This window comes from Petaurus breviceps, unplaced genomic scaffold (assembly GCF_028583685.1).
Source record: "Petaurus breviceps papuanus isolate PSGF00001 unplaced genomic scaffold, PetGlider_PUasm1.0 185, whole genome shotgun sequence".
Classification (NCBI taxonomy): domain Eukaryota; kingdom Metazoa; phylum Chordata; class Mammalia; order Diprotodontia; family Petauridae; genus Petaurus; species Petaurus breviceps.
In genome coordinates, this window is record NW_027185797.1 from 25,503,293 (window position 1) to 25,520,218 (window position 16,926).

Consider the following 16,926-nt stretch of genomic DNA (forward strand, 5'->3'; position numbering starts at 1 on the left):
TCTCTCTCTCTCTCTCTCTCTCTGTCTCTCTGTCTGTCTCTCCCTCCTCTCTCTCTTCTTCCCTCCCTCCCTCCCTCTCTTCCTTCCTCCCCATCAGCCACCTTCCCATCCTACAGAAACATTTGCCCAGAGATCCCACTTTACTCATTGGTGACCCTCTTATTGGGACCACCATTTCTAGAGGGCCCCAGTCATGTTAACACCACCCCTGGCTTGACTCATTCTATGTATCTTAAGTTTTCCCCTATTAAATTGTACAGGAGCTTACTTGTTTGCTTGTATTGGGATCTCTAGCATTTAGCACAGTGCTCGGCATATAATACATACTTAATTAGTGCTCTGTTATCTGTCTGTCTATACTTGAGGTTCAGATAATCAACTTCACAAGTACAAGAATGGGGAAGACTTGGGTAAGTTTTTATCTGGAAAAAAAACTGGGAATTTTAGTAGATGTCAAGGTCCATATGCATCAACAGCACACTAAGACAGCACCAATATGCTTGTGTGATATTGGGCTGCACTGAGAGGTGGCATCTTCGGGACTCGAAGGGCAGGAGGCCCCCTGGCCAAGCCACCTCTGGAGCACAGTGCCCCACATTTTAGGGAGGATAGTGCTAGGCTGCAGACCAGCCAGAAGAGGGCGACCACGAGCATGAATGGCCTCCAGGCTGCCATCCAAGACCTGGATGAAGGAACTGGGGAAGAGAAGCCTTGAGAGTTAGATTAGCCATGGTCAGAACCAGCAGCAATGGCTATAAATGGAGATAAGCACATTTCAGCTGTGGGTGGCATACAGTCATGAAGAGGTGAATGGACTGAAAGCTCCTTCACTGTCAGATTTGTCCCAAACTGGAGGAAGCAATGGGTCTCAAGCAAAGGCTGGATGGGTGACCCCTTTGGGGGCACGGTAGAGAGGGGAGTTCTGAGCAAGTTCTGGTCCCATCCAATTGTGAGATTCAGTAACGTACATATACCCTACTGGCCATTCAAATAATATTTATCAAGCCCTGCTGTTCCAGGCAGAAAATCCCTCCCTGGATGTCAATTATCTTCTTAGCCAATATTGGTCAGGCTGTATGACTCCCTTAGGGTCACACAGCTAATAAGTGTCTGAGTCAAGATTAGAACCCAGACCTCCCTGACTCCAGAGCTGGCCCTCTGTTCACTTTACCACAGCCCCCTCTCATTTGATCATTCTTTAAATCCAAGATATGCAGTAGAGATAGTGGAGCTTGTGTCTATGGTTTTATATATCAAGGCTTCATGTGTGACCAATTACAAATACATGAAGAAAGATTAGATATTGTCATGCCACCCCCTCACCCCCGCCCCAAGGTCCCACCTGGCCCCACCCACAACTGTATTTACCTGGAAAAGCCTTGCAAGAAACCGCTTCTCAGCTTCATCTCGGCCATAGCACTGAAAGCTGTGGGTATAGAGAGTGTAGGGATAGCCATAGAGAAGCACCTGCACGGTGCTGTTGGCACTGTGCCCAGCCTCCTCTTGGGGGGCGAATGATATCTGGGTAGAGGCCCCACCGAGGTCCAATGCCCCTGTCGTTTCCACTCCATGAGGATGACTCCACGTATTCCACACATTCTTCTACAGCAGAAGAAAAGAAAAGGAAACATCCAAAGCTCGTTGTCTGGGGCTCTCTGGCTGAGCTCCTACATCCATTACTCCGTGCCCTGGGGAAGCAGCCGAGTGCCAGGCTCTACATCAGAAAAGTGTCTTTGGGGGAGGATTTTTCTTGGCACAAAACAGCTGTGTAGTCATTATAGATGCTTAAGGGAATAAGGGAGTGGGGAAGCCCAGTTTTAGAAGGCTCCAATCAAATGCAGTGGATCCTAAGATCACAGATTTAGGGTTCAAAGGGGCCTTAGGGGTTACCTAGTAAGAGAAATATAGATTTAGGGGTGTCAGAGACCTCAGATGTCATGTAGCACAACCCCCTATTTTACAAGGGAGGAAACTGAGGCCCAGGGAAGTGCAATATCTTACCCAAGGACACATAGTGCCAGAGGCAGGATTTGAACTCAGTTCTCCCAGATCCTAGGGACCTTTCCCCAACACATTGCTGTTTAATAGACAAATGGAGGCCCCTTGTAAGTTCAAAATGTACATGTCCAATAAGGACTTGGAACAAAACCAAGCATACATTTTCATTCTTAATTCTATTTAGGAAAAGGGCAGGGGAGCTGGGAGTCGCTTTTCCACATCTCCAGCGCTCGATACTAAGCTCCATTTCTACAAACTGGCAAAGAGGTGTCTCTCCATCCTACCCGCAGTCCCAGCTTGGTTTTAGGTTAGCACCAAATTACGTCCCCAGCTATAAGCATGGGTTGTTTTTCAGTGCAATCTAGCAAGCATTTATTAAACATCTACTGCATGCAAAGGACCATGCTAGGTATGGGGGATCCAAGAGAAAAATGAAGCCTGTCCTCCAGAGGGTCTTTCCTGAGCAGTCGCCTGGCTCCATATGCAATGGGAGTTCTACACAACAGCTATGCCGGGTCAGCATGCATGGGTCTTGGCTCAAGCTTGCCACCCCAGGGGGCTGTAAATAACAAGATGAAGAAACCATGCAGTTGTTTGCACACACCTCCAAGAAATTGCCCATTAAATAGTTGGCTGTAATCCATCCATACACCCCTTCCTCTTGCCCAGAAATGATTTGAGCGCCCCTAAAATCAAAGGGCTGAGACTCGAAGTAGGTTTGAATGCTTGCAAGGACTTCTCGAGCTGCGGATTCGTTTTGCAACCTACGCAATGCACAGAACACAAAGAGCTGAGTGAGGGGAAAGACAGATCGACTTCTCGGAGCAGGAGACTGCTACTGTCGCCCCGCATTGCCTCCACCCTGGGGAGAGATTCCTGCAGCAGCAGCTGTGGTGGGCCAGGATGGGCCGCTGCCCCCGAAGCGCCAGGATGGGGAAGGCAGCCGCTGCATGGTAGGAGAAAAGGCTCCTCCAAGGAAAAGGGACCTGGACTTCATCTGTCTGGAGGCTCCTCAGGGTGGAAATTTCCTCTACCAATGCAGATCTACAACTCAGAGTCTCAGGCCTTGGCCAGGGTCACACAGCAAAATGCCTCTGAGGCAGGTGAAAATACCTCCCTTATCACTGCATCCACCAGCACTCTCCCACTGCACAGCAAATCAACCAACCAGATGGGCAGGCTTGGGAAGGGAATTAAGAATGACTGTAACAGCTAAGACTGTATACAGCACTTTAAGGCTCACACGGTGATATGTAGAGATGCGTGTGCACATACAGATACATATGTGTGTACATATACAGCCATATATATCCATAGGTGTGGGTGTGTGTATATGTAGACATTCATGCATGTGTCATGGATATGCAGATTATAAACATCAATGTGCATGGGATAGATATGTTTGTGTGTGTATTTATGTAATCTCACTTGATTCTCAGAATGACCCTGTGAGGCAGGTGCTGTGATTAGTCCCATTTTACAGAAGAGAAAACTGAGTTTGAGGGGACTGAATGTCTAAGAATTGGAAGCAAAATCTGAACCCAGGACTTTCTGACTCCAGTCCAGGACTGTCCATGAGTCAGCCTTGCAGCCTGTAAAGGGAATGGGGAGGGAGGGCCTCCAGGTGCAGCCCAGCTCAAGGCCATTCCCTTCTGCCTGCCTGTGTGGGGGCTCTTTTTTCTGTTCTTCCAGTTCCATCCTCTGGGGTGGGGCAGCGTCCTCCTCGTTAACAAGAAAGTCCCTTTAGCATCGGGGTCACTGACACGTCTAGAAGGGACCTAGTCCTAGCTCCTAATTTTACAGATGAGGAAACTGAGGCCCAGATACTTTTATTCATAGGTTGATGGGCTCCCAGACCTAGAGCAGGAAGGGGGGTCAGAGGTAATCTAGTTCAACCCCTCATTTTACAGATGAGAAAACTGAGGCCCACAGAGTTTAAGTACCTTGTCAGGATTTGAACCTGGGTCCTCTGACTCCAAGGTACTCATTACCCTTTCAACTAGGCCAGAGGCTGTGCTGTTGTATTGACCTTGTCAAATCCTATTGTTTCTGCCTTCATTACCTCTTTCCAAAGCACCCCTTTCTCTCCCCTGACACTGATAATCCCTCTCCCACCCCCACCCCACCTCACCCCTGCGAGTCTGGAGCATTGCTAGCTGCTGCTGCTTCCAGTCTCTCCCCTGTCCAGTCCATCCTCCATTCAGCTACTAAAGTGATTTTCCTAAAGTGCCCGTTTGATTGGTCACTCCCCTTCCTTCAAGTCCCCTTTGCTTTGGTCCTGTTTCCTACCCTGGGTAAATGCTTGCTGACTGACTGGGGGAGAAGGAGGGGGAGGAGGAGGAGGAGGCTGAGGTAGAGGAGGAGGAGAAGGAGGAAGGGCCATTCTATTAGGGGATGTTGGCTTTCCTTTGAGAACGTCTTGCTATCACCAATGTTAAAAACACACAAAGCACTATCTTCCCAGTTCCCATCATAACCAAACATCCAATTTCATCTTATTTTGATTTTGCAGGTGCCCTTCATTAAAGCATTTTATAATTACTCACTATTCTCCTTAGAAATTAATTAAATTCTGATGCCTCATAGGAAAAAAATGTTACGAAATAATTCATATTTTATTTTCTCGAGTGAGAACATTTTGCAAATAATAAGCCCTTTTATGAGTTTGCTCACATGAGCCACATCAGGACTTGCTCACTGAAGGAGAAAGGAGGAAGCTAAGGGGATGCTTTTGAAGCAATCCTACAGTAGGGCTAGGGAGTGAATGTGTCATGTCATTCATGGAGGGAGCTCTGGGACTGGGAGATGTGTTATACCTTGGGTATATCAGTACCCTCTCTGTAACTTATAGGCTTAGAGATTTGTTTAGACTAGTCATGGCAAACTCAAGTAGAAATGAGGGCCTCATATCGACTTAGAAAACCACACACTGCATTGTCTATGTTGTATTGCATTTTAAAAAAATGTGTTTGTTATCAACATTTCCCAATTATATATCACTCTGGTTTGACATCTCTGCCTGGAACAGTGAGGGGATAAATGACTTGGTTAGGGTCATACAGTCAGGGAGTATCAGAGATGGGACTTGAATCCAGGTCATCTTGGCTCCAAGGTCAGCTCCATATGCACTACACCACACTGTCTCTTTGAAGCAATCATACTGGAGAAAATTATGGGGTAAAAAAATTTCCACATCATTTGGATTGAAGCAAATTCAGTCTGACATTGAATTACTTCAGGAGTTCCTCAAGCAAAGAGCTGAGACTTCAAATTTTCTCCCTACTCCAGGTGCTCATCTAAGGCAGTTACACAGAAACAAAGGCAGAAAACTACAGGAGGGAAGCCTGATGTAGCCAGATGAGTGACTCCCTCACTGGAGAGCCTAGATGTTCAGGGAAATCTAGAACATGAGAGGGCATTGGAGAACAAGGAGACTCTATATTTTGGTATCATAGGCCCATAAGATAGAGATGGAAAGTTCATAAATTCATACACTTGGAGCCAGAAGAGACTTTGGAGGCCACTAGTCCAATTCCCCTATTTTATCTATTTTTTTTTGAGGGGGGAGGGCAGGGCAATTGGGGTTAAGTGAGTTGCCCAAGGTAAGTGTTAAGTGTCTGAGGATGAATTTGAACTTGGGTCCGCCGGACTCCAGGGCCAGTGCTCTATTCACTGCACCACCTAGCGCCCCCCCCCCCCAATTCCTCTATTTTACAGATAAGGAACGGCCGAGAGAATTTCATGACTTGTCCAAGGGACAGAATCTTGTGGCTGAGCTTGGATGTGAACCAAGGCCTTGGGATTCCAGGTCCTATCCTCTTCCCACCTTCCCACCCCACTGAAGGCAGGAGTAGTTCTTGTTTCTGAAACCTCGGGCAGCCTCAGCTTGGTAGGACTTTAAGTAACATGGTCTCCACCCACATTCCTGATCTTAAATTTCAAGGGAATTATACAGTAGAGAAATACTACAAGGGACATTCAAAGCCAGTGGGACTGAGCCACAAGTTATATGTCCGAATATAGTTGACCCTAAAGAAATGAAATCTCTGCTTTAATTGAACCACTTGGTGTTTTAAATCTGTCCATCTGGTCCATGATAACCTCTGCCAGAACTGATAGATTGATTTGGTTTTTTGTTTCCTTTGTATTAGAGTGAGTTCCTTTGGGTAGGGAACTACCAAAGAGGAGACTAGTTTTACCAAAACAAACTAACACCAGCTCTTCTTAGAGAATTGTCTAGAACACTTAGTAATAAAATAATAGTCAAAAGTCAAATAGCATCTACTATGCGCCAGTTAAGAGCTTTACAAATATTATCACATTTGAGATTATACTTCACTAAGGGTCACACAGCCAGTCTGGGGCAGAGGAGTTGCCCTGGATGGCCTCTTAGGTCGGTTCCTACCCTTGGTCTATCAGTCTGTGACTTATACCCATACCTTCCACACTCTACTTCCTTTACAATAGACTGATCTGGATGGAATGTGGTATAAACCAAAAAGTAGCAAGGTATTACCTTCAATTCAATTTGAGAGTCAGTCTATCATCTTGAGAAAATGGTAGCCAATAAAAGGTTTCACATGGAAATAGATCCTTTAACCTGACAATTTTTTATTACACTTGACAGATGAGGAGTAGGTATAGAAATGTGTAACTGAAATGAGCAAATTAAAGAGAAAGCTAAAGCGAAGACCATGTTCTCTAAAACCCACGTTCTTCTGTGGAACCACAGGGAGATTCCATAAGCAAGATCTGCTGTTAATTGTCATTTTCTATTTCTTTGTCTCAGTGCAATGACTATGTGCTCTCCATTCAATCACCAAAGAAAGGGAATCATTTGGGCAGCTCTCGTTCACAGAATCTCAGAGTTAGAAGAACTGAGTAGGAATCCCTCTATAATGTCATTGATAAGAGGCCATCCAGCCTGGGGTGAAGCCCATTACCATCCCACTTTGGGATGGCTCTCCTTGTCAGAAAAATCTTTAATCACACTGAAATCTGCTCCTTTCTAGCTTCCACCCACTCACTGGTGTTCATTCTGCCATCTGGGCCAAGCCAAAAAGCGTCCCGAAGTCCCCACTCTTGAAAAATCTAGTTTTCTTTCAATGGGCTTCCTTTCTTCTGGACTGGTCCCTAGAGACTGAGCTACAATCTTGGTGAATTTCACCACTGGACGCTTGAGTATTTCTGTAAATCAGGTAGTATTTCCAGACCTTACCTTAGCAGCCGCATTCCCGCTGTGGCTCCCAAATGGGCTGGTGTGCTTTTGTGTAGGTCAGCTGGAATTTTCTCCTTTACTTTCTGCATGCAGTCCTCAAAAGCTCTGGGGACAGCTTGAGGGTTATTTCCATAACTGGAGATCCCAGAGCCTAGAAAGAGAAGCATAGAAAGCACCTAGTGAGTGTTTAATAAATTCATTCAGCTTTCAGCTTTATCAGTTAGCAACAACGGACTCTCTCATTATTTTTTTTTTTAATTTAAGAATAGGATTTAGAGAGAGAAATAAGGGATATGTATCCTATGAAAAAGGCTCTTGTGGGCAGGTCCCATGAGGGACTGAACTGTGTCCCAAGAGATTAAGAGAGGGAATAACATGGGAGTAAAGTCTAGGCTGAAATCAGTGTAAGGACTGATTTTAAAATAATAATCACTGATAATGCTTTAAGATTTGCAAACTGCATTTTTGTCACTACAACCCTGTAAATTAGATGCTACTGGCATTACTATCCACAGATAATTATCTTACAGATAAGCCCTTAAAAAAGAGGAGCATACCACCAGAATCAGAGGTAGGGTTTGTAACCAGATCTGTCTTGATTCCAAGGCCAACACACTTACCACTACTCCATACTCTCTCTGAACATGGCATAATAACAGTATAGGATCATAGGACCCGAGATCTGGCTGAAAGAGACCTCAGTATCTATCTATTCTAGTCCAATCTCTTCATTTTACAGATGAGGATAGGGAGGCTGCACCAAGACCTCCACAGGGTGTCCTAAGAGACGTTTAGGATGCCCTGTGGTGGACACAGGATCGGGGCAACATGGTGGTGCAGTAAATTAAGCACAAAGCTTGGATTCAAGAATATTTCCTGACTTCAAATATGGCCTCAAACACTTACTAACTGTGTGACTCTGGCCAAGTCACTTCACCCTGTTTGACTCATTTTCCTCATGTGCAAAATGAACTGGAGAAAGAAATGGCAAATCACTCCAGTGTCTTTGCCAAGAAAACCCCAAATGGGGTCATGAAGAGTTGAAGACAATTGAAATGACTGAACAGCCACAAGCCTGACTTTCTGCCAGGACAGGAAGATATGAACTGTTTGGGGAAAGTCAGGACTGAGGTGTGAGATACGACAAAACCACCAGCAGGAGCTTTCTCTGCTCTTTGAGGATAGAAACAACCATTGGCACCATCCACCATCCCCTCTGCTCTGGCACCCCTCCCCCTCGCCATTTTCCTTTGAAGATGTCCATACCCATAATTACATACTTCACTGGGTGTGGCCTTTGTGATGTTTAAGCATGCACAGCCCTTTCGTTTGGAGAAGTAATTTCTGGTTTGAACAATCTCCCCAGCCAGGGAAGGGTCCCAATGCCCTTCTTCCTCTTTTGGACCTTCCTGGCTCCCTGATGGGCATGAACCAACAGCCCTGTAAAAGCCAGGGATAGCGGCCGCAGAATTCCACACATTAGTCCCAGGCGTGCCCCGTGATTTTAAGAATTCTGGCCTGAGAGCTCCGATCAAATGTCCAGATGGAAATTTCTTCCCAAAGACATCCCAGCAGCATGGTGGTATTACCTCTAAGCTTTGTTGTATCTCCTATCTTACGTTTAGGTACAGATACATTGTATTCCCAATAGGATGGGACCTCCCTGGAAGCAGGGACTGTTTAATTTTTGACTTTGTGTCCCCAGCATTTAGGGCAGATTCTGACATATACAGCAGGCACTTAAGAAATGCTTTTGGATTCATTTCTTCATCAGAGAAAACGCTTCCTTTCACTGCTCCTTAATTCTCCAACTTTCCTTTTTTTCAAGACTAGTTGCCTAAGAGGCACCAATGCTTGTGTTGGAGTGGAGAAAAGAATGACTCAGCTGTGTCCCTTTCTCATTCTAGCACTTTCTCCTGGGTAGGACTCCCTGCCTTTACCTAGCATGGTGTCCCGCCATTCTCTCTTCCAACCTCCTGGGTACAGGGAGGCTATCAAAGACCTGCCATCACAGAGAGCTCACGGGAGTAAATGGATGGACTGCCCAACCTGGAGCTGCTGCCCCATGCTTCTTCACTCCTACAGCTGCTGAGTGTGTGGAGGGGAGATGGCTTCACACCCCAAGAAGCTGAGAAAACTCAGTGTCTGAGGTTGTGCCAATGAGGAGAAACTTCAGATATGAGACTTGGCTAGTCCAGTCTCATTTTACAGTAACATCGGGGGTTCTGGTCAGCCAGCTTCTCCTTGGAGCCTTGGGGCTGCCCAGAGGAAAGAGGGACAATCCATTTATAGCAAGTAGTGCTGGCTCCTGTCACCCTTCCCCCTCAAATCACAGACGTCCACCCAAAGGAGGGGAGTCTTCCTCCTCCTCCTCCTCCTCCTCCTCCTCCTTTTCCTCTTCCTCCTCAGTGAGTATTGGTAAAGAGAAGTTGACCAAACAATATTCTTGAGACCTAGTGATTTTCATTTCCTTCTCTTTCTGAGAGAGCCGCCATGTACTTGGCCTGGGCTTAGAAAAGAACGTACTATGATATAAGTCCAGTTTAGGTCTCTGACCGTCAGTGGGGAAGGGAAGGAAGGAAAGACCCTGAGAGTAATTTGCCCTTGGGGACAGGACCAGGAGAAAGGGATGGGGCAGAGAAGTGACTTGTTAGTCTCTGCAAACTTCTCTAAGCATTTCATCAGCAAGCGTTCGTTAAGGGCTAGGCACCAACCATACCAGGCAAAGATACAAAGGCGATGAGAAGCATGTGCTCTCCTGGGAAGATGACATACGAGAACGCTCTCTGCAGGCAGACCTCTGCCTTCTGGATCGAAATTCTCTCCGGCTCCCTCAGTGACATAAGAAGGGCAATGAAGTCCCGTGGAAAAAGGGCTATGCTTGGAGAAGAAGGATGACCTGGGTTCAAATCCCACCGCTGTTATGTGGTAGCTGTGAATCTGGGGACACCTGGCGCCTCTCTGAGCCTCAGGTTCCTTGACTGTGTCATGAGGGAGGGAGGGCTGGATGAGGTCTGAGGCCCCTTTCAATTCTAGATCTGTGATCCTTTGGAGAGGAAAGGAGAGCAATGGGCACCAGGGAAAAGACACCCAGAGGGGCAGGGCGAGCCAGGGTCCTGCTCCTCCAGAGGGCACGGGGCTCCTCTGGGGGTGGGGTGCTCTTTCTCCTCGGGGCTGCATGGCCATTTGGCAACATGTTATAGTGGGGATTCCTGCCCCAATCAACTTTCTAGCCTCAGTGGATACCAGTCACTGTCCCACACTCAACAATCCACAGACTTGCCTGTTCTCTGTTCCTCATATGATACACTCCAGTCCCCTGGCCTTTGTGCTTGCTGTCTCCCACACCTGGAACCTATTTCCTTCTTATTTCTGCCTCCCAGAGTTCTGTTCTTTCTAGACATGGTTCAAGCACCACTGGTTGTATGAAGCCTTTCTTGATCCCCTCAATTGCTAGGGCCTTCCTTCCCAGTTGATGTTGATTTGCATTTATTCATTTTATTTTTGTTCTTTATATGTATATATATATACAGAATTAATATAAATATATACAGAATATATGTGATATAGTAACATAAATATATGCAGGACATATGTATATACCTATATGTATGTATATATTACATATGGGTTTATGTCAGTCCCTGGTGTTTCCCCTGTTAGAATGGCAATCCTCATGAGCAGGAATCATTTCAATCATTGTAGGTTGATTCCTATCACTAGCACAGTGTGCTTGGTGCAGAGTAGGGGCTCAATAAATATTTGTGATTGATTAAATGGCCATTGAGAGCCTTTAAAACTCTCTGATGATGTGACGTTCTACTTTCTCTCTTCCAGTCTATACCCCTTCCATCTAATGATAGGAATGGAGAGCCTTACACAAGGGCGCGGGCACGGAAACAGTAAGAAGTCTCCTTGGTAAATTAATTTCTCACTAACATGTAGGGCAGAAGTCCATTCATGGTGTGGTTATGGGTGGCTCTGCGGATACTGGGGCCATGTGAGAGCTTCTAAGTGTGGCCTCCCATACAGAAGGAGAGTGGAAAAGGTGAACTTCCTTGTCCAGAGGACCACCATGTTGTCTTTGTTCTAAGACTGAGAGGTGGCCCAAAGTTAGGGGGATATCTGGGACCAAGGATGGCTACCCCTCCAGAAAGACAAAACAAACAGATCCCAAAGACTCACTAAAGAGTGGAGGCATTGTGGTCTAGAGGGCAGAGCATTGGACTTCGAGTGGCAAGAACTGGAACTTGGCCCATGGTGTAAGATGCTGGTCTAAACCTCATTTCTACCCAATTCCCTTTTCAGTTTCTCATCAAACAGGGACTCCTTCTTCAAGCATTTCATGTCCTTGGACACTGGGTTATTAAGTTCCACTGTTTTTTAACCTGTCCCTGTATAGTCTATCCCCCCATCTACTTTTCTACTTTTTAATCAGCTCCAAATAATTTTGATGGTGACTGCTTTATAGTATAATTTAAGGTTCTAGCCCCCTTTCATTACTGCTTTCCTCCCGATTATTTCCCTGAGGGTTCTAGACCTTTTGTTCCTGCCCAAACTTTATTTTGTTTAGTTGTAGAAAGTACTTGAATTCAAATTCCATCTTAACTACTAGCTCTTTGGTTCTGGGCAAGTCAGCTTTGACTTTCTCACCTGTAAAATGGGTACAATAATTCTTGTAGCATTTATCTGACAGGATTATTGTGAGAACCCAATGGCAAAATGTATGTAAAGAATTTTGCAAGCCTCAGGGCCTTGGACATAGGCCCATCTTTACTATTCTCAGCTAAGTCACTTGCTTGTCCCAACAGAAGGATGCCTGTCTGCTCTACATTCAAAGAAGCGCTCTGAAACTTCTAATTGCCTTAGACTAATTTCAGACAAGCAAAGGTAAGCCCGCAAGGATAAATCCAGGTCTCCTTAAAGGAAAGACTGAGGTAGGAATGTTCCCTCCCACGGGACCTTATTCAGAGCTCTGCTTAACCACACACTACCCACACACTAGCATTTTCCCACCCAGAAAGTACACATCTTATTTTCAAAGGCTCCTAAAAGCACAAGTAATTGTATAGGCCACTCTTCTCTGGTGTTCCTGAAAATTGCTGAGGGAGAACCTCGCCCTTCCGTCCCCTGTGTTTTCACACTGCCCCTCTCCAAGAAGTTCAAAGAGATTTAACTTCACGTGTCTACACCACAAAGAGCAGCCGTTGTCTTACTCCTATTGACTGGAGCCTGAGAAAGGAGGGACACAGACCCTCTAGAATGATAGAATCATTGCACTGCAGACTTAGACGGGGCCTTGGAGGATGGACCAGCAGATCTGGGAGGGAGCTGAAAGGCAGTGTGGTACAGTGGTTTGCACAGTGGACTTGGAGTCAGGAAGGGCTGGGTTCCAGTTCTACCTCCTGCCTTCATTAGCTATGTGACTGGACTTGGCCTCTCTTGGCTTCCCCTTCATTACAGACACAGGTGATTTACTCAAGGTGACTCAGTAATCAGTAGCGCCCTCCCCAGGCCACTGCCTGCCTCTCTCTTGTCACTGAAGGAGAGACCACCCCCAGGGGATACACTCAACACTCTCTCCCTCTGCCCAGGTGGAGGAGGGGTCTTACCTTTCACACTGCACCTATAGGTCTGGTTCACGACACCCGTGTTGTTTTCCTTCTCTGCTGGCCACTGGTACACGTAGACTGTGGTCCTCGAGGATCCAGCATCAAGCACTATCCCATACTAAACAAAAGAACAAGGGAATATCCAAGACTGACTGGGCCCAGAGAGGCCTCCCCTGCCCCAAGGCTTCCTAGAGCCATCTCTCAGCTCGGTTTAAAGATCATTTATTAGACACCTATTTTGTCTGAACCCGCCTGGATACAAAGACAGAATCAAAATGATGTGTGACCTCCAACAGCTTCATTCTGCCAGGGGAGACATGCAAATATCCTCTCATTTGGTCCCCATAGTCACCCTGGAAGGTGGGTGTTATAGCTGAAGCACATAGTGGGTAAGTGACTTTCCCAGAGTCACACAGCTAGAAAGTGTCTGAGTGTGAGCTCTTGTCTTCTGGACTCCAGGCCCAGGTTCTATGCCCTTGGCCATCTAGTTACCTCTAGGTGAGGCATGCTCTGTGGGTATCACATAGGCATTCAAGGGGAAGTATTATCTAAGAACCAATCCTGTCTATATCCAATCGCTTGCCTTCTCAATGACTCTCAATGACAGAGGAGAGAAGGGAGGAAAGGAGAGAATTTGGAACTAAAAAAATATTAAAATTGTTTTTACATGTTATTGGAAAAAATAAAATATTTTGAAAAAGAAGCAATCTCATTTTAAATTTACCCATGCACATAAAATCCAGGTCAGGCTAGATTGCAAAACAAAAGGAAAGACGTATAAGTCCTACCAATGTGGGGAAATGTATTTGGCAACAAGTCTTTCTGGAGAGTTGGGCTGGTCTAACCTGCCTATTAAAGGAAAGGGGTATTTCAGAAGCCCAGTGCCAAGGTGAGGGCATTTCTCACCCCCTACAACTCTGACTGTAGCCTGATCTTATCTCTTTGTACTGGTTTCCTCCAGTTTCAGCACTGACCTTGCCTGAAGAAGACACACAGCATTTGTCTCACCAGCCCTGGGAAAAAAAGCCAGCACCCTACACAGTAAGCCAACAGACAATAGTAAGAGGTGTGGCAGGTATGCATGCAGCTACTGATGCCACACTATTTGGTATCTAGTCTAAGTAGGGACTTGTTAATGGAACTTCTTTTTTTTAAGATGGAAGGGACTTTAGCAATCACCTAATCCAATCCCTTCATCTCACAGCAAAGGGAGTAAACCTTAGAAGGGCAAGTGACTTTCCAAGGATCAGACATAAAGTTGGCAGAAACCCAGACCTAGAGCCCAGGATTTCCCTCTCCTGTTCTGGGGCTCTTCCTACCACATCACACCCATGAAGTAAGGGAAGCCCATTACACTCCCAAACACTGATTACAGAACCTAAGAATGACAGCTTCCACGCTCAACTCTGATTTCAAAGACCAGTCCTACAGTCACATAGCCCCAAAGAAAACAAGCCAACAGAGTGTGAGTTCTGCCCTTACCCAGCAGGATTACGTATGCTCTGTAGAACCGAGAAACTACATGGAGAGATGAGAGTGGAAGAATGGGAGGACCTGAGTTTGAATCCTCCTTCTGCCTGGACTCGGTACCTGTGTGGTCTTGGATAAGCTACTTCACCTCTCCAGGACAATTTCCTCATCTGTAAAATGGGAGGGTTGGGCTGGATGACCATGAAGGTCCTTTCCAGATCAAAATTTTAACAACAAATGCTTGCTGAAGTGCAGGCTAAAGAGGGTCTGAAGGGTGTCTCCTCCTGCCCATCTCATAGTCACGTCTCCAACAGACACCATGGCCAGCACATGGGACCTTTTACCAACAGCTCTGTTTTCAACTCCAACAACAAAACTTTGATGTAGAAAAGGCAGGGTGTGGATTTGTCAGCTACTTTCAGCCTAACCACAGGCTCACAAGACCACAAATAACAGAGTGGTTGGTCCTGATTGGTCCTGACTAAGGTTGGAGTGCTCCAAGGGGAATTCAGGGTCACTTTATGCAACTAAATTCAGTTCAACCAGCCAGGCACCGGAGGATAAGAGACAAAATTGTCCCTGCCCGCCAGGAGTTTACATTCTACTGGATTATTATTTCTTCAAAGCATGTTGCATTCTCCACCCCACCCACCCCCATTAGACTGTAATCTCCTTGAGGGCAGGAACTATCTCGCCTTTCTTTGTACTCCCAGCCCTCAGCACAGTGCTTGGCACAGATGACTGCTTCTGTTTAACCTGTATCAAATTGTTTGCCTTCTCAAGGAGGCAGGGAGGGAGAGCATTTGGAGAGAGCTTAAGAAATGTTTATTGACTGAGCAACCCTGTGAGGGAGGTGCTTCTCAAGTTTTTATTATGATTCCCTTTTTATGGATGAGAAAACCAAGTTCAGGAAGTTCAGATGTAATTCCAGGCTGCTGCAGCTGGTAAATGTCTCAAGAGGCTCCGTTCACCCCTGCACAAGGAATTTATTCCCCTGCTGAAATCTATGGCTCTCTCTGGCCTTTGAAGTTACTCTCCCTGTACTTTAAGGCTCTTCACCAGAGGCACAGTACCTACATGGGCACACGCTCAACTTAAATACTCATGTACAACTAGGGAGCAGAATTTAAATTATATGCAATAGTCCTTTTTCCTTTTCCTGCAGAAGTGGGGGGCTACTGGTATGGAATGGTGCATGCCTTATCAGATGTGTCAGGATTTCTTTCTCCTTTGTTATAAGAGAAAGCAAAGGTGAGGAGAAGGGGGTATATTCAGAAATGACCAGTGGGAAACAGAATACATCAATAAAAATTAATAAAGAAAAGTGATTTAAAATGGGCATTTGCAAACAAAACAAAAACATTTGCTTCACATTCACCCCCATACCCATCATATATCCAGGGCCTGCATTGTGCCCTGAGCAGTTGCTGACTCCCTAGTACCAGCTCTGAACCAGAGACACAGTGAGGCATGTTTGGGCCATGCAGAGGGCAGACGGATCAGCCACCACAACAGAGTCTATTCAGACATTGAACGGCACCTTCCTCCCTCCCCTTCGGACATCTCTCTCCACTCCCACTAAACAGACTTGACACAGAAGGTTTTCTCTTTCTTTACTCTCAGTGCTTTTGAACAACATAGTGTTGCCGTATCAATATCATCCTGCCTCTGAAGGCCTCCCTCCTTCCGCATCCCCTCAATCAGCGATCTTCTTACCTTCAGGCCTGGGGCCAGGACTTCTTTCTGGTTGATCTGGATGAGCGTTATGGCCATCAGCACAGCCATGCTTACGAGCAGGACCACCAAGGCCACCACAGCAGGGGTCCGGGACAGGGCCTTGAAGCCTAAAATGGAAAGAGTCCTAAATACACGTAAGGTCACAGGCAGGCCACGGTCATTGTTGTCTTGAGCTGGGTGTCTCTGGGGATCTGACCTTAAGAGGAAGAACTAGAAGGACATTCCCTTCTATGTGCAGAGGAGGGATGTGAAGCCTAGAGTGGGGAAGGGGCTCCCAGGGAATCAAGAACAGAGGAGGGTTCTAACCCAAATCCTCTGATTACAGTCCATCTGTTTTCCTTCTGTCTCTCACCACAGGACTCTGCTGCTCTTGTGCCAAATGCACAACTCCCCTCTAGCTGAGGACTGGTCATTTTATGGCCATTCTACAGATGAGAACACTGAGACCCAGGGAAGTCAAGCCGTCACGAGCTAGAGACTTTGGGGTTAGAACCCAGGACTCCAGAGTCTGATCCTGCCAGAGCGCTTTGCACTTTTCAAGGGATCTGGCGGGCTCAGATATGAAATATGTTTTGTATCTCCAGTTGAACCAAACACTGTATGTTACCAGCTGACTGAAGGGCCCTCCCAGCTCTAGGTGATGGAATATTTAAAATGTTCCCTTTAATGACGTCTCATCCTTAGGAACTGTAAGTTCTAGGTGACTCAGTCGTTGGAAGGCATTCCTTACAACCCTGAGGTTATAAGCCCAGCCAATGTTTCCAGATTGTCCATTTTCTCCAATTCTTGACCCTTTTGTAACTTGTTAACACTTCCCCATCCCCCCCTGGGAGGAGTCACTGAGAGATGGGAAAGCAGTCAGCCTCGTAACCTGGTAGTGACCGGCCACCC

General features: G+C 46.2%; 2 protein-coding genes across 10 annotated transcripts in view; both read right to left on the minus strand.

The window, feature by feature from the left end:
* Positions 1-16,926, minus strand: part of RPL14 (ribosomal protein L14) — a 264,687-nt gene that overhangs the window by 22,524 nt on the left and 225,237 nt on the right. The window lies entirely within an intron of this gene.
* ENTPD3 (ectonucleoside triphosphate diphosphohydrolase 3) overlaps positions 1-16,926 on the minus strand; it is a 44,740-nt gene that overhangs the window by 11,289 nt on the left and 16,525 nt on the right. For all 9 annotated transcript variants that reach the window (XM_069088614.1, XM_069088612.1, XM_069088618.1 and 6 more), the window contains 5 exons: positions 16,015-16,142; positions 12,829-12,946; positions 7,217-7,367; positions 2,603-2,762; positions 1,369-1,602 (listed from right to left, as the gene is read on the minus strand). In XM_069088614.1, coding sequence (XP_068944715.1) covers positions 1,369-1,602; positions 2,603-2,762; positions 7,217-7,367; positions 12,829-12,946; positions 16,015-16,142 — 791 coding nt within the window. The remainder of the gene's footprint in view (positions 1-1,368; positions 1,603-2,602; positions 2,763-7,216; positions 7,368-12,828; positions 12,947-16,014; positions 16,143-16,926) is intronic.